This window comes from Schistocerca serialis, chromosome 12 (assembly GCF_023864345.2).
Source record: "Schistocerca serialis cubense isolate TAMUIC-IGC-003099 chromosome 12, iqSchSeri2.2, whole genome shotgun sequence".
Taxonomy (NCBI): domain Eukaryota; kingdom Metazoa; phylum Arthropoda; class Insecta; order Orthoptera; family Acrididae; genus Schistocerca; species Schistocerca serialis.
Genome location: NC_064649.1, coordinates 140,691,103 through 140,712,830, shown reverse-complemented (window position 1 = coordinate 140,712,830; position 21,728 = coordinate 140,691,103). Strand labels below are relative to the sequence as shown.

The window sequence follows — 21,728 nt, the reverse complement described above, 5'->3', positions numbered from 1 at the left end:
ATTTTATTGTCGCGGACATTTGTTTGTACAGTAACAAAAGTTATTGTGACGTTGTAAAAACGCCATAATACCGGAGTTTTGTGCATGAATAATGGATACAATGCCAGTGCCTTTAAAGGGGCTTTTGACGTGGTAATGCAGTTTACGAGATTACGAAACTTGCCGTCATATATTTACCCACAGTGTTCTGATACCTACATAAATTAAGAGAGGATGCAATCTTATCAGATATGCTAGAGAAGACGACCAGACAACAACGCCTGCCCGTTTAGCTGTCCCTTAGTCATTAAGGACCCCTGAATAAAGAGTAAGAATTAAAGCGAGGATATTTGTATGTATTAATGCAAACATATGCCTCGCAACGAAGCTGCGACTCTGTGGTCTTTCCCCTTTAACTACAGCGCTGTTATATAAATCGATCAATAAAGCTCTAGCATTTGGAACCGCAGTTCACCACGCACTAGATATTCCAGTAGTGCATTGTTATCCGTGATAAGCAACGGCTCCCGTTATAGACATCCCTATTCTTATTGCCATTGGTGCCCATTTGCCCCGCATTGTTGCCACATGTTGTCTTCAGTTTATTAGCGCACTGTTCTCCAAAATAACAACAATAATAATAATGGTTCTGATTGTCATCAACGTGACATAAACCTACGGATAGGAAAACGGTTACTGCGATAATAACAGACCACACGTTCAAGTAGAGTATTATCGGCCTCACTTGGCACCTACTCGCAACTGCTTAAGACTTTGTGGTACAAGTTATAATTCAACCAGTAATGAATAAAATATCGCATTTGACAATAAAATTTGTAGCTGATACTGATGTATGGGCTAAATGATGAATTACTAAGGTGATGAATTCTGTTTCCATTTGTTGCAGGAAGCGTCAAGATGACGTGCTCAATGATGGTTTTATGCCTCGGCGTGTGGATGAGCATACAGTTCGGTTCGCAGCTGAATACAGCCGCTGCCATCAAGATCCCGGTGTCTCTGCAGTCATACCTGGGCTCTATTGCCGGTAAGTTGTTCAGTCTGATTGACACTTCTGCGTAACAATTACACCTAACCTTTCCAAATTGTTGCGAAACAATGTCGGCTCATTTGGCTAATTGTGTAACGATTGCAAAGTAAATCACATCACATTTACTTTTTGCTGTGTGATCGCCTATAATGGAATTTCCCGCATCATAGCGTGAGGTGTTATTGCCTGTTCCTTAATACGAATTGTGAATTGTCAAGGATACCTAGGAACACTTAACAAATCGAGACACACCACTTTTCTCTGATAAATACCTGAGCCAAGTATTTGATTTATCGCACATCTTTTTAACCAGTCATAACAATGACTTATTTAAACGCCCGCCAAAATTGGTTTCTAGAACGATATCATATAAGATGGTAGCGATATTGATGAAGATATACAGCGCTACTTTCATTTTCCACCACGCTATCGTTGTCAAGAGGAGTCAACATTGAAGTTACACGAGATCAATATACAGCCATAGTCGAAATTGTCGATAATCGATATATAGCTGATTGAGGCTCCATGCTGGAAAACTGAGTTCTTTTCGCTATTTTTTCTTGGTCCTCTCTGCTGCACAGCAAAATGTTTACTTCTTCTGGCGCCTTACAAGGTTGCAGGAGTCAATTTAAATCTGTAATTTATGGCCTATGATATAGGGATGACTGTTTTCCATGTATCAATAAGATGGAATGTGCATCAACAAGTTGGTACATGGGAAATAGTTTTCTCTTGCTTTTTGTCAGCAAGTGACACAAATGAAAAATTTAAGTACATACTTGCGTCCTTGTAAGGTAATGGTGAAACTTGGTTATGAAATCAATAGTACGTAAATTTATCCTCAGGATTTGCAAGGACAGAGTAAAAGAATGAAATAAACATGAACTAAATAACATACAATAAACAACATACTTCTGTCTTATGTTGCTATAACTTTTTGCCCTTGATCTGCCAGTGTCTTGCACACTAACAAATAATCTCATGCAGGTTGGTCCGAGTCATCACAGCCCGGACCGGATCCGACTGATGCCATCGGCTTCGCTACTGACCACACCCGAAGACTTGGCCGCCTGGAACACAACCTCATAGCCGCTGAAGTCCAGATCAAACCCAACACCCCACTGCAGGGGCAGCTGATCGAATCCGGACAGGCTGGTCCCAACGAAGACTGGCTCGACGTCTGGGAAAGGTCCAAGGATGCTGCACTTGCCAACACCGCAGCCCAGTACCTTGCACGCGGAACCTGCAGCAGGTACTGAACCGTCAACGTTCCACCTTTTCATTATCTTTTTCACACAAATGTATTCTGCTTCTTGTTCCATCCTCACACCTCCCATTTTATGTCATGAAACTTGGTAGCAGCAAACTTTTCCCAAAGTTTGTGTTTACAATGACATTTTTATGGAACCTTCATGTTTCGTGATTCTAATTGCTTTGATTTTTCCTGTTTTTATCCTTCTTCTGTACTGTTTTGCCGCATCTGTATATTGTAATTCTTCCCTTATTCATTTGGCACTGCTAGATCATCTCAATAGTTGTCTTACTCATTTCTCCTCCTACTATAATCACTCCAGCTCTAATGCTTTATATTTAAAATGTTGATGATGAACAGTAGCATTGTCTAATACCTTTTCCTGTACCTGCCTCATCTACCAATAAAAGAACTGCTTCAAAACGTTTGGGGAAGAGCACAAGGGTAATTGTAGAAGAGGAGAAACGGAACGATCAGCTGCTGCGGTGCATGCTTTCCAGCCAGGGAACCACCATATTTGTTTTGAGGAGACACAAGTACTAGGGGCCAGAAATGGATATTATGAAAGGCTCTACAGGGAGGCGATTGAAATCGCTAATCACCCTAATAATTTCAATCGAAAGGAGGAGGGTATGAAATTAAATGGTATATGGATGCTGGTGTTAAAGAAGATGTGTGCCACCCATCCACGGACTGGGTGATGGCAACGGCGATCGATGGCGACGGACAGCGGCCAATTGCACTGACGTTTTCAAAACACGTGACGTCACGCTGCGGTGCGGGAGCACGCGGACACAGAATTTAGCGGCAGTCAGTAGCGAGCCAGTGGGTGTGTTGGATCTTCCATCGAGCTACAGACCCCCTTGAAGATGTCTCCCGCAGACGGGGGCGAAACGTTGGGAAACAACACAGAATTCATCAACCAACCACGGCATAACAGCCTGGATAACTATAATGGACATGACATTTCCGGCTGTGAAAGTCTACATTTCAGTATTTCTCTATCCCCAGTCCGTGTTCCCAATCCCATTTTGTGTAGAGTTCATGTCTAAATCTTTTATCCTTCCAGTCTACACCAACCTCTTTTAAAGTCTTGAGGAGGATACTCCAGTCCAGTCTGCCAGACAGACTGGAGTACTGTGTACCAAAGGTAAATTATTTGGGCTGTAAATGTGAGCCGCAGATCATACATGTTAAAGTGAGAGTATTATCCACTGAAAAAATGAGTCAAGCTGCTTATCTAAATGGCACTTAATCTGCTTTCAGAGCAAACCCCAAGCGTGACGCTTGCCTGCGTTTCATCGCGTCAGCCGCACTGCCGTCGACGGACCTGGGTAAGCGCTGTCAGGAGCGCAGGGGCGAGACGACCCTCCTCTGTCCCCCAGATGCAAAATACCGCTCGGCTGACGGATCCTGCAACCACGCCGCCAGCGCGGATGCTCTGCAGCGTACGTGGGGGCGTGTGCATACGGCCTACCGCCGACTCCTGCCTGCCGATTATTTAGACGGTGAGCCGGCCTGACACTTCTCCTCACATACTGTGATGTTTAGCTTAGTGCGTCTGTCTGTAGTTATAACTTCCTTTGAAATATTGCATTGCTAATATGAATGTATTTGATAATGTTCCGTGTTGTAGGTATTGCATCTGTGAGCCCCATCCTCCCAAACCCTCGATACATCAGCTACAACCTCGCAGGAAATGCTACCCTCCCAGAACCTGCACGCACGCTCTCTCTGGCCTTCTGGTCCCAGTTCGTGGCTCACGATATGACCCAGACACCTTTTAGCCGGATGTGTAAGTAATATTACCCACTAAGTAAAAATCATTAAGTTTCAAATACGGTAGAAACCAGTAAAATAGACTTTGTAGGGCTACTGATCACATGTGATTACATTTGTGCAATAATTGGGCTTTTATTATCATCATCATCATCATCATCATCATCTAGTACAGTTTTCCATCACTGTCAGGGTATGCTTCGAACACCAGCCTCTCCATTTTCTCCTGCCGTACCCTCATCTCTCTTTCACTCTTCTGACCCACACTTCTCCTTCCTTCTTGGTGCTTTCTTCCTCTGCTTCTAATAAATTGTCCCATAGCCTTCCTATCGGTCTTGTGCATCTTTCTACACATCCTCATCTGGTTCCCTTCATATGCCCATACCATTTTAATTTCTCGCTCTCTCTCTCTCTCTCTCTCTCTCTCTCTCTCTCTCTCTCTCTCTCTCTCTGTCTCTCCCTTTTTTTCCAATCTTCCCTTGTAGAAGTTGCTCATGTGTTATCTTCCATTCCCCAATTTTCCATTTCTGTTACAAAATTTAATTTCACTTTCAGAATGCATTTTCACTCGGCAGCCAAATGTACTCTGATTTGAAACTGCTTGGCAGATCAAAACTGTGTGCCAACAATACTCAAACCCTAGATCTTTGCTTTTTGTCCTCGAGTTGCACTCAGATAGCATCGTTGTTAGAGCATTTACCCATGAAAGGCAAAGAGCGTAGATTCATTTCTTGACTTGCACATCTGTCTCTTTTCATCATTCCTTGCATTTTCCTGTGTTATGCCCTACAGGAACTTAAAATTTTCCTGTATTTTCAGCTGCTCTCCAATCAGTGTCTCATTTACTATAGTTGTGCTTTATTCTTCTTGTTATCCTCAAACTTTAAGTCCTTGGTCAGTCATTACTGCTTTCTATTTATTTGTTTACTACTCGTACTGAATCAGTGCCTATTCGACGATTACAGTGAACTACGGCAATAATGTGGCCTGCTGCCGCTCTGATGGAGGTTCCCTCAGCCCACGACACCACCACCCGTCCTGCATGGCCATGGACCTCACCGACCGGCTGCCTAACGGCGAACGCAACCAGCAGTACTGGGAAGGAGAAGTGCGCTGCATCCACTACGCGCGCTCTGCACCCGCCATGCGTCCCGACTGCCGGCTCGGCCCCCTCGAACAGGTGAGCAATAAACTCTACACGTATCTGTGCCAGAAGTTTGAACATTGCCATTGCAGTATCTTTACTGTAGCATTTGAAATGTGGCAGTGTGAGTATTAGAAACTAAATTTGTAGGATATCAGTGTTGCATTATTGTTATTGTAGTCTTTGGACCATGGCAACAGTGACATTAGAAACTAAATATCGACTTAAAAAACACTGGCTTTAGGGTTTTAGCAGTGATGTTATAGTATTATTACTGCAATCTTGGAAAAGTGCAACATCGATTAAATATCGACTTTTGGAGGACAAAGTAAGGGTCAGTCACTTTTATGTAAATCAGCTTTTTTTTTAGGTAAATCTATTTCAGAACAAGTAATTCCACTAATTCAGATTCCAAATACATAAATATCTGGTATGCAGTCATAACTAATGACTGAAGGAAACCTTAAATATCATACCAGATGTTGAGAAGTGCTTGCTATGAATTGAACAGGTTAACAATACAGCTGAGTTCTAGATTCAGGAACAAACACTTACAGAAAAGGTTCAACTTGTCTGAAAGTCACTAAAGCCAAACAAGCATTTTTCCCTTCTCAAGTGGTAAATTCCTAACATGTTGAGGCACGAGCATTTTTTTGCTTCAGAACAACATTGACAATTTTGCGACATTTCGTAAGTGGTCTGATAGTTGAATTTAACGACTTTGACACCAACTACATTTGAATATTTGATCGTCATGGTCACAATTGTTAGTGGGAAATAAATTTTGTGAATAAAGGAAAATAAATAGCATATCACTTGGACAACTTGTTTCCATCTTTCGTAACTTTACACCAGCATTGCAAAGAAGTCAGTGACTACTTCCTTCGTTCGCGATATGCGAGACAAAACTTATCCCCTTTCTGGCACTGCATCAGTTCAAACAGCACTAGTGGATAGAGTTCCCTCTCCACTATCTGCAGCTCTTCGGAAAACAGTAAAGAAAAACTTCACTCATATTATGAAGCACTCATATTGTATCATATCGTTTTTCAACACATTTTAGGATGAATCAATAAATAAATTGTGTGGTCATTGTAAGAGCCATTGAAATTGTTGCAATTTGTGACCATTAATTTCTCAATCAAAAATTGTGCAGACAAGTTCCATTATAAGCTACATAGAAATCACTGCAACTGAGTGACTTCATCCCCTCTCATTTCAACGTGGGCACTTAAAAACAACCTGTTTTGTCTCGTCAGAGCCTTTAGCGACCCAGTGTTCTCTCCTCATTGAGAATGAGTGTAAAAATTTCAAAACTCTTTTGTTTCTGCCACAGTTGAGGCAGGCTGAGAACAGTGTGGAGAATGTGTCTAACTAACTGCTTTCACAATAACTTAACACACTATCCTGTGTCTTCTTTTACAGATGAATGCGGCCACACATTACCTCGACGGATCGGCAGTGTACGGTTCTACAGTGGCCCGTACCAGAGCACTTCGTGAGGGCACCGGAGGTCGCCTGAAGGTCCAGGTTAAGGGGGGCAACAAGAAGGGTTTCCTACCAGCTTCCAGCTCTCCCACCGAGGCCTGCCAAGTGGAGTCCGACAGTGAAGTCTGTTACCATGCAGGTGTGTATCTTACAATGTCTTGCCCTCAGCTTTGCTGTAGCCATGTCATAGTCTTCATTCTTAACAGTTTCCAGTCTTGGGTTTGGTCTGCTGCAAATGCAATCCTCTCCAATGTCCTCTATTTCTTTTTTTTCCCCTCATCTTCCTCCGCATTTTAGTTCTTTCCTTTCCTTTCTTGCACTTCTTTCAGCCATTTCTCCCTCAGTCTCCTTCCTTGAAACCTCATTTCGGGCAGTTCCTTTGGCATTGCCTCTCACTCCATTCCTCTCATGTGGAATCACTGCAGTGTCAATCCTCGTGTTCTGTCTTGTACAGGCTCCTCATACATCTTTCACTCTTCCCATCACTCAACCCATCAGCTTGTATCACTCCAAATCTTCTCTTAAACTTCATTGCACTCACCTGCATTGTGCTTATATCCTTTCCCTTTATAGTCCACTTCTCTTCAGTATAACTTAAATGGTTACATTGTGCATCTTGATATACTATATTTTTGAGCTTTTGTGGCACTTACGTATTACAGACCAGACTTCCGTACATTCTGGAAAATTCTCACACTATTCTGCCTTTTTGTTCAACACGTAATGTTTATCTCAACTTCTTCAATCACATTACCAAGATACATGAAGCTCTCAGCATTTTACAGCATCTCTCTTCTTAACAGAGCTTGACTATCGAGTCTGTTCTTTATATTACTACTTTGCTCTTGTACGCCGAGAATCTCATTTCTTAACGCAGAACTTTTCCTCAACGTGAACCTAGCTCGTATCTGATCACATTCAAATAGCTTCCCATATCAGGTCATTTGCAAACAGCACTGACTTCACTTTGTTTCCTCTCAACTTCCCTGTCACAAACTGAATTGCACTGTCCACTATTGTTATAACTATCGTTACGATTACTAAGCAGTTGTAAGCTATTGTAAACTCTTTACTGCTGGTTTATTAAGATTTTGCCGAACTTTCCTGTTTTTACAGTGTTCTCGCTTGTTAGTAATCTCCAAAAAATAAAAGTAATTTTCCTAATCGTCAAAAAATTGTATCTGTGGGAATCCTTGTGGGCTTATTCCATCTGGGTAGTTTCTACCACACTCTTGGTCAATTTGTCTTCTTGTGATCTCATTACATGACCATTACACAACTAACTAACTGCTTGTTCTGAGTACTGATTTCTTAGGTTTATTCAACCAAATCGCGTAAAAAGGCAATCACATGTCAGTTCTAGTGTAATATATTTGTCCAATCAATACTCGTTTACCACCTGCATTACTTCTTTGTGTAGCAATTTTAATGGCCAGTAGTGTATGTACTGCACAGTCTTAAATGAATGTTGTGAACAATAAAGCAGAAACAACTAACATGATTTTAGCTGAAAAATTTAGGGAGTAAAGGTAACAACTCGCTGGCTAGTAGAGCTGCTCAAACCTCGAAGGGCACGTAAATGAGGATGAGAGCTTTGCTAGCTTTCTGAAAAGGATTTGTCAGGAAGCTAGCAAAGTTCTTGTCCCATGCCTTCTGACAACTCAGCTACTCCACTCCTTAAATTATTTACGTTTCAACAGAACTTCCCATAACGATATTGTTTTCAGCTGTTATTTTTGCCACGGTGTTTGGTTCTTTATGAGTCTAATAGTGGTACGTTTTTTTGCATTTGTCATTCTCCAGTGTCAGGATCATTCAATGGTACCAAAATCTGTGTAGTATTTTTCTCTTGAATATCTCAAAGGCTTGATCACCTTTTTGTTAAAGTTTTTCCACGCATGTATTAGGTTATCCACAGCCACAGTACAGAGGAGCTGCAATATTTCTTGAAAACTGTCATATTGTGTGACAGAGAGATAGTAATAGACGTGCATACTCAGTGGTTCGTTTAATGCAGTTTCCCGTCCTTCCTCTGCCCCGCAGGAGACTCGCGCGTCAACCAGCACCCGCACTTGGCGGCGCTGCACACGGTGTGGCTGCGCCAGCACAACCGCCTGGCCGCGCAGCTCGCTGCGCTCAACCCGCGGTGGGACGACGAGCGCCTCTTCCAGGAGGCGCGCCGCGTCGTCGTCGCGCAGATCCAGCACGTCACCTACAAGGAGTGGCTGCCGCTGCTGCTGGGTACGTACGGCACCGCCGCGCCCTGCCTCGACTCGCACCGAGCGACGGGCGTCCTTACGTTTTAGTCTAGATACCTCGATACTTGCAATTCCTCACTCTGATTTTTCTTCTGTAAATTCAGGCAAGACGTACATCAAGAAGATGAACCTCGAAGTGAGGAACAGCGGGTTCAGCAAGCAGTTCGACACTAACGTGGACCCCTCCGTCACCAACAGCTTTGCGACGGCAGCCGTGCGCTTTGTGCACTCACTCGTGGACGGGGAACTGAGGTGAGCTTTCCACTTTTTGTTCTTTGAGGTCTTTTATGTATTTTAAACGCTACCTCCGGTGTACTCGACACTTTTTATATCGGGGCACTACGCAGTGCTCTTAACCCTGTGGTGCATCAATTTCACTGCAGTGGACAACTTTTAATGGTCAGTTCTCTGGCGGTTTCAATCAGTCACGAGGCTGCAAATGCATACGGGACACAACACCAGTAGGGAGTGCCCATTGCAGTGAACTGTGTACATTTGCAGTCTCGGGACTGATTGTAAATGCCAAAGAAACTGTAGTGGACGCTATGCACCACAGGGTTAACTTACTGACAATGCTGTTTGCCTGCTAAGAAATTTGCACAGATGGCAGCTTAGTATGTTTAACACCTGTTTGAGCCAAGCAAACAAAGCGAAATGTGCTATTGACAAAATATAAAGTAATGAAGCCTGTTTTGCAGCCAAGACTCTATATCTCTTCGGAACACTTATCACTGATTGCCGTATCATCCTGTCATGAATTGGAAAAAGTTCTAAATTAAATGAACTGGACTGAGATATGTTAGTTCCTGAATGATGGAATTTTGAAGCTTTATTGTTCACAACATTCATTTAAGACTGTGCAGTACATACACTACTGGCCATTAAAATTGCTACACAAAGAAGTAATGCAGATGGTAAACGAGTATTGATTGGACAAATATATTACACTAGAACTGACATGTGATTGCCTTTTTACGCGATTTGGTTGAATAAACCTAAGAAATCAGTACTCAGAACAACCACCTCTGGCTGTAATAACAGACTTGATACGCCTGGGCATTGAGTCAAACAGAGCTTGGATGGCGTGTACAGGTACAGCTGCCCATGCAGCTTCAACAGGATACCACAGTTCATCAAGAGTAGTGACTGGCATATTGTGACGAGCCAGTTGCTCAGCCACTATTGACCAGACGTTTTCAATTAATGAGAGATCTGGAGAATGTGCTGGCCAGGGCAGCAGTCAAACATTTTCTGTATCCAGAATGGCCTGTACAGGACCTGCAACGTGCAGTTGTGCATTATCCTGCTGAAATGTAGGGTTTCGCAAGGATCGAATGAAGGGTAGAGCCACGGGTCGTAACACATCTGAAATGTAACGTCCACTGTTCAAAGTGCCATCAATGCGAACGAAAGGTGACCAACACGTGTAACCGATGGCACCCCATACAATCATGCTGGGTGACATGCCAGGATGGCGATGACGAATACCCGCTTCCAATGTGCGTTCACTGCGATGTCGCCAAACACGGATGCGACCATCACGCTGCTGTAAAGAGAACCTGGATTCATCCGAAAAAATGAAGTTTTGCCATTTGTGCACCCAGGTTCGTCGTCGAGTACACCATCGCAGGCGCTCCTGTCTGTGATGCAGCGTCAAGGGTAACCGCAGCCACACTCTCCGAGCTGATAGTCCCTGCTGCTGCAAACGTTGAACTGTTCATGCAGGTGGTTGTTGTCTTGCAAACGTCCCCATCTGTTGACTCAGGGATCAGACGTGGCTGTACGATCCGTTACAGCCATGTGGATAAGATGCCTGTCAACTCGACTGCTAGTGATACGACGACGCTGGGATCCAGCATTCCGTATTACCCTCCTGAACCCACCGATTCCAAATTCTGCTAACAGTCATTGGATCTTGACCAACCCGAGCAGCAATGTTGTGATACGATAAACCGCAATCGCGATAGGCTGCAATCTGACCTTTATCAAAGTCGGAATTGTGATGGTACGCATTTCTCCTCATTACACGAGGCATCACAACATCATTTCACCAGGCAACGCCGGTCAATTGCTGTTTGTGTATGAGAAATCGCTTGGAAACGTCCCTCATATCAGCACGTTGTAGGTGTCGCCATCAGTGCCAGCCTTGTGTGAATGCTCTGAAAGTCTAATCATTTGCATATCACAGCACCTTATTCCTGTCGGTTAAATTTAGTGTCTGTAGCACGTCGTCTTTGTTGCGTAGAAATTTTAATGGCCAGTAGTGTAAAAGTTTCCCTTTCCAGTACAATAGTTGACACTCATATTGACATGTAAATGTCTTTAGGTTTTGTCTGGAGTCTAAGGCCAGTGTTTGTGTTACACAGACTGATAGCTGAGAACCGTTCGGTCGCCGCACGCCACCAGCTGCACGAGCACTTCAACCGGCCGGCGCTGGTCGAGTCGGAGGACGGCCTCGACAACCTGCTGAGGGGCATGGCCACGCAGGAGGCCCACCGCAGGGATCTGCACTTCTCTCACTCGGTAAGTGTGGCTTCCCTCCTGCACCACTATTACAACAGCAAGCCTAATTTCTTCCACTTTCTCCTGACGTGTCGGTTCTCACAATAACTGGATATAGTTCAAGCAGATCAGTGTTGCTCACTAGACAAGTCTTTGCTGCACAGCAGTTATCAGACTGATTTTGAATTTCGTGGCGAATGTATTGAGCCTGTAAAAATTGTTTGAATGAGGTCAAGTCCACCTACGGTGCCTTTATTTTATTATGCCCTGTTGCAGTTCATTGTGCTTGAAAATTGCATTATGGTGAAACTTCAATAGCATATAGTAAATTATAGTTCACCATAGGCAGACATGAAATGTTAAGATAATGAAATTGACTGATCGTGATCATTTCCACTTCGTCACATGTCATATTACTCATTGCTGATTGTTGTGACCCCACAAAAAGAGCATCTTCATTTTGCTTATGGCTGTCAGACATAATTTTATTTAATGTAATTGCAAGTTCGAGTTTTACTCATTTCCTCCCAGAGATACAACTATGCTTACAGCTACAAATGTAGCCGCCAGTCCAAACAACAAGAAAGTACGAACAGTGTCCAAGTCATTAGTTACATGACACATCACAAAATCAGACAAAAACAAGACAGTAGCATTTTTTTTTTATTTGTTTGGTACCACTTGACAATGAGAAACATGTTACTGTAGTGACTTTTACCTGATTTTGTAATTATTTGCCAACCTTACCAAAAAATGGAAGAGAACTGTTCCTTGCACAAGACATCATCTTTTGTTTTATTTTCACCGTATCACTTGGACATCTCTTGTATTTACTGCATGTTTAGACTAATGGCTATGTTTATGCCTGTGCGCACATTTGCATTTGAGATCTCTGCCGGAAGATAAGTAATACTCAGAATTGAATTTGCAATAAATAACATATTTGACTGTCATAAGTGGAGATTACAATGTTTAACAATTTTATGAATACCATGGACCCCTACAGCATAAACTGTCTCATTTTGGTCATTGCTGAAGGAGAAGGGAAAGGGACTGTCCCTGCCGTACATTCAGACAGTTTCTCCCCTTCGCCCCCAAAAAAGAATTTTTTTTCTTTCCCTCAGAGTTCATATGGTTAGCTTCTATCACTGACACTGGTAAAGCTATGCCAGGCACACTGTAATACCAAACTAATAATATCAACCCTTCAAGTCATACACAGGAACTCAATGAAACTACTTTACTTTATCCTGCAAATGTGATGTGGCTAAACAAAAATTTAATCCAGTGTGAGAGGTCATTATACAACTGATTTCGTTCTTTCTGCTCCAGGTTTTGAAAAACCTCTTCCGCAACGACGGCAGCTACGGCTTGGACGTCCTGAGTCTGGATATCCAGCGTGGACGTGACCACGGGCTTCCCGGTTACAACGCATTCAGAGAGCGGTGTGGTCTCCCAAAAGTCACAGACTTCTCTGGATTTGCTGACTACATGCCACAAGAGGTGAGCCTTCCATCCACCCAGCAACATCAAATCTGGTTTTGCTGTGTTGAAATTTTTGTGTGAGGTGCAGTGAAAGGTACATGTAATTTTGTAAAACACAAAGTAATTGGAAATAATTAGTGGGCCTTTGATAAAGCGATTTTTTGGTGGATAAAAGTTAGGAAACTGCATTGTCTGTGTGGCTTCTAGGTTCCATCCTTGTGCTTCCACTGCAACTTATTTATTTTACCTCAAAGAACAGGACATGTTTCAGATTTGTGTACAATTTCAGCTGTCTTCTACATAAAAAGTAACAGACCTGTTATTTAGTCTGAACATACTCTGATCTTTTACATCATGCGTTTCACATTTTTATGTAGGAGACAGTTGAAAGTGGACGCAAGTCTGAAATGTGTAGTTTACTTTGAAATAAAAGAAATAAATTGTAGTAGAGGGGCAAGGATGGTGGTATTCAATAAGTGCTCTACATGTGTTAACACTAGACACTGATTGCATTAATAGTCAAGTAATGAAATGATAGAAAGTGCTACAGACTTGGAAGTTTAAAATAAATACAACATAGCGGTACAGGTAGACAGTAGATGGGAATCGTGTGTTGATAACAGATTATCTGGTGCTTTCGAACTGTCGTATTTTGGAAATACATTGCAAACACTGGCTGACGTGCGAGAGGGTGGTGATTGATACCTCTGTGGTTTGTGCCGTGCAGGTCGTGTCAAAGCTGAGGGAGCTCTACAGCTCTCCGGACGAAGTGGATTTGGTGGTTGGAGGCTTGGCCGAGCACCCGGCGTCTGACGACTCCCTGCTGGGCCCCACATTCCGCTGCATTGTCGCTGAGCAGATGGGGCGTACCAGGAGGGGAGACGCCTTTTTCTACGATCTCTCAGGAAGGCAGTCATCATTCACTGCCGGTAAATATATTTCAGCTCTGATGTCTCTTTTATTCTAATTGCTGGCATGAATATTCATGTTTGTATTTTGTAAACATAATGATGTACAATAACATTTCACTTATTTAAGCTCGAATAGGCTCCTCATCCAAAAGTGTTTGGATTTATTCGCTCACAGTAAATCTGTTTATTTTCTTTATTTATTATTTTCCTAAAGGTGGTAATAAGAAACATATCAGACCCAACACAGGGAATGTATATTAAGTATTCCCTAAAGAGGAAACAAGTTTTGAAATATTTGAGATTTGGCAGTATTATAGCATCATTCTCAGTTGCTGTTACACATTTTGTGTTTGCTGAATTAATGCTGGAAATTGCTAGTTAGCGACTACTAATAAACTAGGGGTCTGGAATAAGACAATAGCAAATGTCACAAAAAGGATCTTTAATCTGTTGCATACATTTTAACATTGGGGTACTGTCTTGCTGTTCATATCTGTCTCAGTATGTGTATGCACTAGCACAGAAAATATGTTTCTTTAGAATCAAGAAATTTAATATAAATTACCAGCCCGTAAAGATACAAGAAGTTTCTACATACTATTTAGCAGAAGGTTTGGATGCAAACAAAAGTTTATAGAAAAAAATATTTTCCGGTATCTGCTATGCTGAAAGAAATAGGAAAGAATTTAACAAGATGAGATAAATTTGGGATTAAACAGTAAGGGAAGGAAGACTATAACTTGATGTCTCATCATTGTTGGAGATGGAACATTAGTTTGTGTCGGATGAATATGATGTGAAAAAAGGTGGTTATGGCTATTTAGTTAAACAGTCGGCATTCTGTTGCAAAGATTTGATGAAATCACAAAGGAAAACCATATCAGGAAAATAGGATGGTTACTTGATCTCCACATTCAATGTATTTAAGCAAGCATCAACTAGGTCCTAACTCATAGTGTTTCTAAAAGCATTTATGTGTATCTTTGGAGTTCAACTATACGTAAGAGAATAATTTGATTGCAGTTTGAGAAAAGCTATTATACCATCATAACTACCAAATTTTAAGTTTCCTTGAGAAAAGCACAGCCCACTGAATCACTCTTTTGATTGGTTGTATTTGTTTCAATTATAGACCAGCTGTGTGAGATTCGCAAAACCTCACTTGCCAGAATCCTCTGTGATAACAGTGATGGAGTGCAGCAGATACAGGCTGATGTCTTCCACAAGCCATCAGAAAGGTAAGTTACTATCTCACAAAAATTTGGAAATAGAAGCTAACTGCATAATGAGTTAGTCACCTTCACGTAAATAGTGTGTATCAGGCCGCAGAGCCAAATTAGCAGCCGTAAGTCATTGCAGGACAATAAAAATAGTTCTAGATACAGGAGACATCAGTATCCTATCATTTCTACTACAGCCACTCAGCACAGATTTGACAGAATGTGCACTTACCATCGCTGATGTTTGCCAGTTTCTCACACAGTTCAAATCTGGGACACACTGAATGCACAGTTGTTCTTCATGTGCTGCAGTCCCAATTTTTGCCAGGTAGACATGAGAATTGTCATGTTGGAAGATAGATAGTGATTTTTACATGATAGTCAAGCAGAGAAAAGCAGTTGCCTAACAGATCAGGGTGACTGCTTCTTTTTGAGTCACTTGTCACTTCACCCAAAGAACTTATATTTTGCATGATTAAAACATCATCAGACCATCAAAAATTATTTGTGTTGGTCATCAACCCTGGTGTGATGCAGTTTTCCATGCAAGTCACTTGCTAGCTATTCTCTCAACTTCAACAGTCTGTCTTGTATACTCATATTTATCATACAGTTGTCTCCTTCCTTCATCCCTTGAGGTTCAGTTTTCAGCAATGACTTGTCTCGCAATATGTGCCCCAACTATTGTTTCTTTGATTCCCTGTCTTCCTTATTAGGCCAACAAACTACCTACCAGCTTTAGAATGTATTGATTCTGGAAGCCATCATGAGATCCATACAACACACAACAGTCATGCATGTACAAAAGATGTGCTTTGTTTGGTCAATCTTCTGTCTGTGATCCACATTCCATTTTTTGCATCTTCTTTGCAGTGAGTCGGAATCTTTGTGTGCAGAAGTCAATGTGGTGCTCTTATGTGAAGCTATGTATCAAATATTCATGCAACACAGGTTCCTCTGTAGAGTTAATTTGGAAATAAGTTGAGGAGGACTGATCTTTACATCTTGAAACAATTCATTGTAGAAAAGCAATTTTTAACCACATTGTCAATCATAAATCTGCTTTCTTCTGAAATTTTTCTTTCATCAGGTTCTGTTTGCAAAAGGTAGTTGATTGTAGTGTGAGTCACTGCAAATTTGCAGAAAACAAATTACAAAATTTAAAAAGTAAAAAAAGAAAATGTTAAGAAACCAAAACAATTAGTAATACTATATACGGGTAATTGCAGTGCAAGGCTTTAAACTGTATACAATAAAAGGAAAGTATTATAAGGAAGACTTTCAGACTAGGTTCAAAGTTTGTCAATCACATTTTTCAGTTCTCCTGGAAGTCTACTAAAAATGAAATCTGTAGAATAGTGAAGACCTCCCTATACAATGGTGAAACCTATGTTACCTAAGTGAAAATCATTTTTCTGTCTTTATGTTCACTGAGTGAATGCAACAGGTCCTTTTGAATGAGTCTGTACTGCTAATCTAGTCCTCTGGATCATCTTTTGACATGAGTTCCTTGTAAATGAATGCCTATCATTATTAATTAAATCTTTAGGACAGTGCACATTGCTACATTCCTTACCAGAATGCCCAGAGACAATTTTGTACCATGCTGCCAACATTGCACGACAGCATTATTGTCCTTTGTTACACACAGCAAACAAAACAGTGAATATACTCTAAGATGTGAACATTAGGTCTCCGTTTCGAATGTAACCGTATCACCTCAGTCTATGCCACGTATGGATAAACGACTTAATTATTAGCTTTAATTCACCATGTGACTAGTGTTTTGCTTGGTGAGTTTGAAACTTATTATATTTGGTGCCATTTGGCTCTTAATAAAAACTAATTTTTGTTTTTATTTCTTTAAACAGTAATCCACTGAAGCAGTGCACTGATACTGAGGCAATCCCACAACTGGATCTGTCCGCATGGAAAGAAGGCGAGAATACCGTGTGAACTGCGACGTGTTCGCAGAACGACTGAATTTTGACAATGCACACAGAGACATTTATTTATTGTGCAGATCCTTTATAAAAGACTCTTAATGACATAAAAGACTGCATCAAGAAACTCATCTGATGAAAAATATTTTTGTACACTGATTAATTTGTGCCATTACCATAGCTGTATTCGTTTTCTGAGCCAGACAGGCGAAGAAAAGTAGATTTTGAATGTGTGTTACTCATAGAGTGGCACAGTGTGTCAAAATAGTGCACAAGGACATTGCGTGTGTTGCACATTTTCTTTGCATATTTAATTTTGTTTGTGTGAGGACTATGTGTGTATAGGATGGCTCATTGATTCCAAGAAAATTGTGTTTTTGAGTGGAGACCTGAGGAGAATAGCAATATTGATCTCAGTGCAATAATATATATTAGCTGTTAATTACATTTACTTGCAACCATCACTTATCATAACAGTTTGAGAAGTGTGGGCCATGTTGCTCTTCAAGTAAAATGTAAGAGACAAGAGGTCTCTTCCAACAAATTTATGTCCATTTGGACCGCTGTCATTTGGTGCTTAAAAATACTCCTAAACTAGAATTTTATATTGGTGGTGCAGATCACTCTTAAACATTGGGCTTGTTTTGGGACAAGAGTAAATGTCTAAAACTGTTTTGTAATGAACACTTAGTATGTTGTCTGTTTTTTGGAATATGTTCATGTTTCATGACTAGTCATTGTAACAGGAAAAGTTGTTTTTTAAATAGTGTTTGATTTTAAAAGGAAAATTTAAAAATTATTTTTAATTTTTTAAAAGTCAAAACAAACTCATTGTTTTCCTTGCACAACAATAAAATTTCATTTTAGAAATAAAAGTTTGCCACCATTTTTAGCAGTCTCATATCTCATATAATCATGAGCCAGCTACATTCCATCACAGTGTCTTTTGTATCCAAAGAAAATAAACGTCATGTCATGTATCTCTGCTGTACATGTTAGTGTTGTATTTATATGTAAATTTTTATAGTTTTTTAATATAAAATAATTAAAAAACACTGATATTAAAGTATTCATGTTATATAAAAATGAAGTTTTTTTATTTATTTCTGATCCTTCCTAAAACATTAAAACAAATATTATGTTGAATCCTCATCCTTATCCTTTTATAAAACTGCACCAGTGTGCTACACCTCAGCGAAGACAATGTCAGAACTGTAAAGCTCTTAAGGAATGACCAGTAGAGATCTGAGTTTCCTACACCAGATTAAAACTCTATACAGGACCCAGCTGTGTGAGGATAATTTCCACTGACGTAACCGACAGGCTGTGTGACTATTTCTCATGAGTGGACTCCACACTACTCTGCTTTCTACAAACAATCCTAAAATGAGGTGCTTTGCTGGTAGGACTGTTTGTTCACATTTCTGTAAAGTGTGAAATGAAGCAAACATTGCTGAGGTTAAGGAAATTTGTGGTAAGATCTTATGGGACCAAACTGCTGAGGTCATCGGGCCGTAAGCCTGCACACTACTTAAAACTATCTTACGCTATGGACAATAGAGACACTGATGCCCGAGGGAAGACTCGAACCTCCGATGGGGGGAGCTGCACAGACTGTGACGAGGCTCCTCAGAGGTTAAGTTTATATGTTTATCTTAACACATTAATGATATAGTTTATAAGGTTGCTGTTATTTTTTAATTGTCAGCTACACAAATTTCACCAAAAGCCAGAAGACATACATTTTATTTTTGCTACATGCTTGCATTTAAGCTGGGGCCCAGTGGCATGTTATACTTAAGATAACTTAAATTTCATCTGCTCATCCCTAAGAACTTGAGGCAATATGTCCACAACTGACAAGAATCAACAATGAACTATTCTAAAATAAAGAACAGCTGCCTTAAGTCACCATTGTGATTTTATTGAACATGAAACAAATCAATCCATGAAAGACTTAAGACGTCAAAAGCAAGTTTTACATTTACAGAAAGCCAATGTGCACTGATACAGCAATAAATGTCATTGTGCCATCCAAATAGGCACAAGTATGCTCGCCATCCAAATAGGCACAAGTATGCTACATTTAGAGCCATGCTAAAGAGGGCCCACACATTATGCTTAAAACCCAAAGCATTAACACAGGAAATTGATATAATCAAAGCAACTGCAATAAGTAATGGGTACTCTGAAAAATCAATTGCCAAACTATCCAACAAAATACAGGCCAACATCAGTAATAGAAGCAGTAGAGAAATAACTGCTGTCAACACATATCTTCTCAAGCATTCCCTATTTGAGCCCTGCATCACAAAAAATTGCTGACTCATTTACAAATGCCAATATTAAAATATCCTTTTCCGCAAACGACAAACTTTGATACCACTTTCTTTGCAGAGTAAACACGAACATCCTAATAACAGAATACAGTGGAATATATAAATTACAATGTAACATTTCCCCTGCATTCTACATAGCCAAAACAGGAAGGCCTTCCCATGCACATTTGAAAGAACACACTTGCTTTTATTTATTTACTTAGCATCCTTGTATCTCATCATTATAAAAATGATATAGGATTTGTCATCCATTGCCTTACATAGAAAATAGAACATGGAAAGATTTACAATTATATGCCCACAAATAAAATATTATTACATATAACATGAAACCATATGTGTAACAACATTCATAATATGCTAAATTAGAATAATAGATGAATACAATTCAGTTTTCAATGAGCACCTGGGTCATTACGATGAAGTCAATAAGCTACTGTATATTGAATGCTGGTGATTTAAGTATTCCTTGACACTATAAAAACTCTTGCTAATTAACTTTTTTTAGTTTTTTTTTAAATATGTGGCATTTTGGTATACTTTTAATTTCCTTTGGTAGTGCACTAAAGAAGATTTTTGACTGATAAAGAACACTTCTTTGATACACAGCTTTTGTCGTCTCTATTTCTCATTTTGTAGTTACGAACTTGACTGTTTAACAGTGAATGTTCCTGGTGTGCCTTCATAAAACATATACTTTCATAAATATAGATATCATGATATGTAGTTCCTTGAAGATTTTTTTACAGGATTCTCAACCAATGTACTTTAATGGACAAAGACTAAGTGTCATCCATAACGACCTAACTGTACTCCACATGGAACACAATGGTAAAAACTTAATCTGCTAGAACAATTAGAAATAGTGTTGCACAAAGAAAAATCTTCTAAAAACATGTTGAATGAATGAATGTAGTTCAGCAACCACAGTTTTTTCAATAATTTTAAAAGTATTTTATTCTAAGTTAACAAATATCTAATAGCAGAAACATTTGACAACATACAGGCACATTTGACATATTCACAAATATTTGTTTTACAAAATATGTCTACGTATAATTATTAATGCAACCGTTTTTATCTTCTTTGAAATGATAATCCATCTACATATACGTCTGTACTTCTGTATTTGTAGACGTGCAGTAACTTTACATTTGCAATTCTTTGACTTATGTTTACAAATGTGCTGTATGTTATGCGGACAGTATATCATGACTGCTGGGCGCGTCCATAAACAAATGAGAACTTAGACTGCCTGAGGGGAGAGGAGTGGTGTTGGGGGAATAAGCACCTCCCCTCTCTCGCAGGGCTGCCACCCCCTGTCTACATTCTGTGCTTCCATGAAAAGGAGAGACGACATTACGGTCACAGAGTTCATGGAATTCCTTTAGTTGTGGCGACAGTTGCATTCAAATGCACCAGAATTATTGTCTTCACTCATTTCAAAATAATAATAAAAGAACAAGCAATCCACAACACAAAGCAAATTGGAGTATACAGAGCATTTGTTAATGGTCACAGTGCAGTTGTTTGCTGCAGTTGGCAGTGGTAGTTGAACCGATGCCTTATGTAACCACAGTTCAAAACATTCCCCACCTACAACTGCCATGATGTTATAATGGATTTTAAAAAAAACCGTTAATATACATAGACAAACACCCTTGTTACTTCACATTTGATTTTTGTTTTGTGTGCCGGTGAAATTTTGAACTGTTCTGGCAGATGGCAGGGCTGCAGTACAGCATCAAAATGGCGTCTTCATGCTATTCACATTAGAAGCAATGTGCTGTTATTGAATTCTTGCGTGCAGAAAAAGAAACTACGGCGGACAACAACATTTGTGTGCAGTGTATGGTGATGCCGCAGTTGATAGGAGTATAGTTGAGCCATGGGTAAAGAAAGTTACAGCCTCAGGAAATGTAGAAACAGAGCTCCATGATCAGCCATGCTCGGGATTTCCTGTCACAACCACTGCTCCAGACATGCTGAGCCGTGCATATACTATTTGTTGTAACTGCAACCGGAACGGTCGCAGGGCTGAAGTGACAGAAAGTGCAGCGGGACCTGTGGAGTGGCCCAAGAACAACAACACAACGGGAGTGGATGGACACGACCAACAAACGACAGAACGAACAACAACAAGATAGACACAATGGAGTCGCAATGAAACCTAACAACCACATCCAGTCGTACACAGAACAGGAAAGTAAGTAAGCTGTCTAACGTGAGGCGATGTGTCCAGAGATGTACGCAAGATTAGACTGTCTGGCTGAGCGAGAGGCAGGCGCTTAAGTACTCTATCGGGTGTGCCACTATTGGCTGCTGGAACCACGTATTCCACTGTGGTGGCCTCACACTAAATACGGGCCAGGTGGCGCCC

The 21,728-nt window shown here is 40.6% G+C and overlaps 1 protein-coding gene across 1 annotated transcript in view; it reads left to right on the top strand.

The window, feature by feature from the left end:
* Positions 1-18,095, top strand: part of LOC126428420 (peroxidase-like) — a 346,222-nt gene extending 328,127 nt beyond the window's left edge. The window contains exons 5-17 of the mRNA XM_050090348.1: positions 887-1,024; positions 2,015-2,279; positions 3,546-3,787; positions 3,916-4,074; positions 5,024-5,238; positions 6,628-6,829; positions 8,734-8,931; positions 9,053-9,200; positions 11,315-11,471; positions 12,783-12,953; positions 13,663-13,864; positions 14,979-15,084; positions 16,938-18,095. Of these exons, the coding sequence (XP_049946305.1) occupies positions 898-1,024; positions 2,015-2,279; positions 3,546-3,787; positions 3,916-4,074; positions 5,024-5,238; positions 6,628-6,829; positions 8,734-8,931; positions 9,053-9,200; positions 11,315-11,471; positions 12,783-12,953; positions 13,663-13,864; positions 14,979-15,084; positions 16,938-17,022 (2,277 nt within the window). The 5' untranslated portion in view covers positions 887-897 and the 3' untranslated portion in view covers positions 17,023-18,095. The remainder of the gene's footprint in view (positions 1-886; positions 1,025-2,014; positions 2,280-3,545; positions 3,788-3,915; positions 4,075-5,023; positions 5,239-6,627; positions 6,830-8,733; positions 8,932-9,052; positions 9,201-11,314; positions 11,472-12,782; positions 12,954-13,662; positions 13,865-14,978; positions 15,085-16,937) is intronic.
* Positions 18,096-21,728: the final 3,633 nt, after the last annotated feature.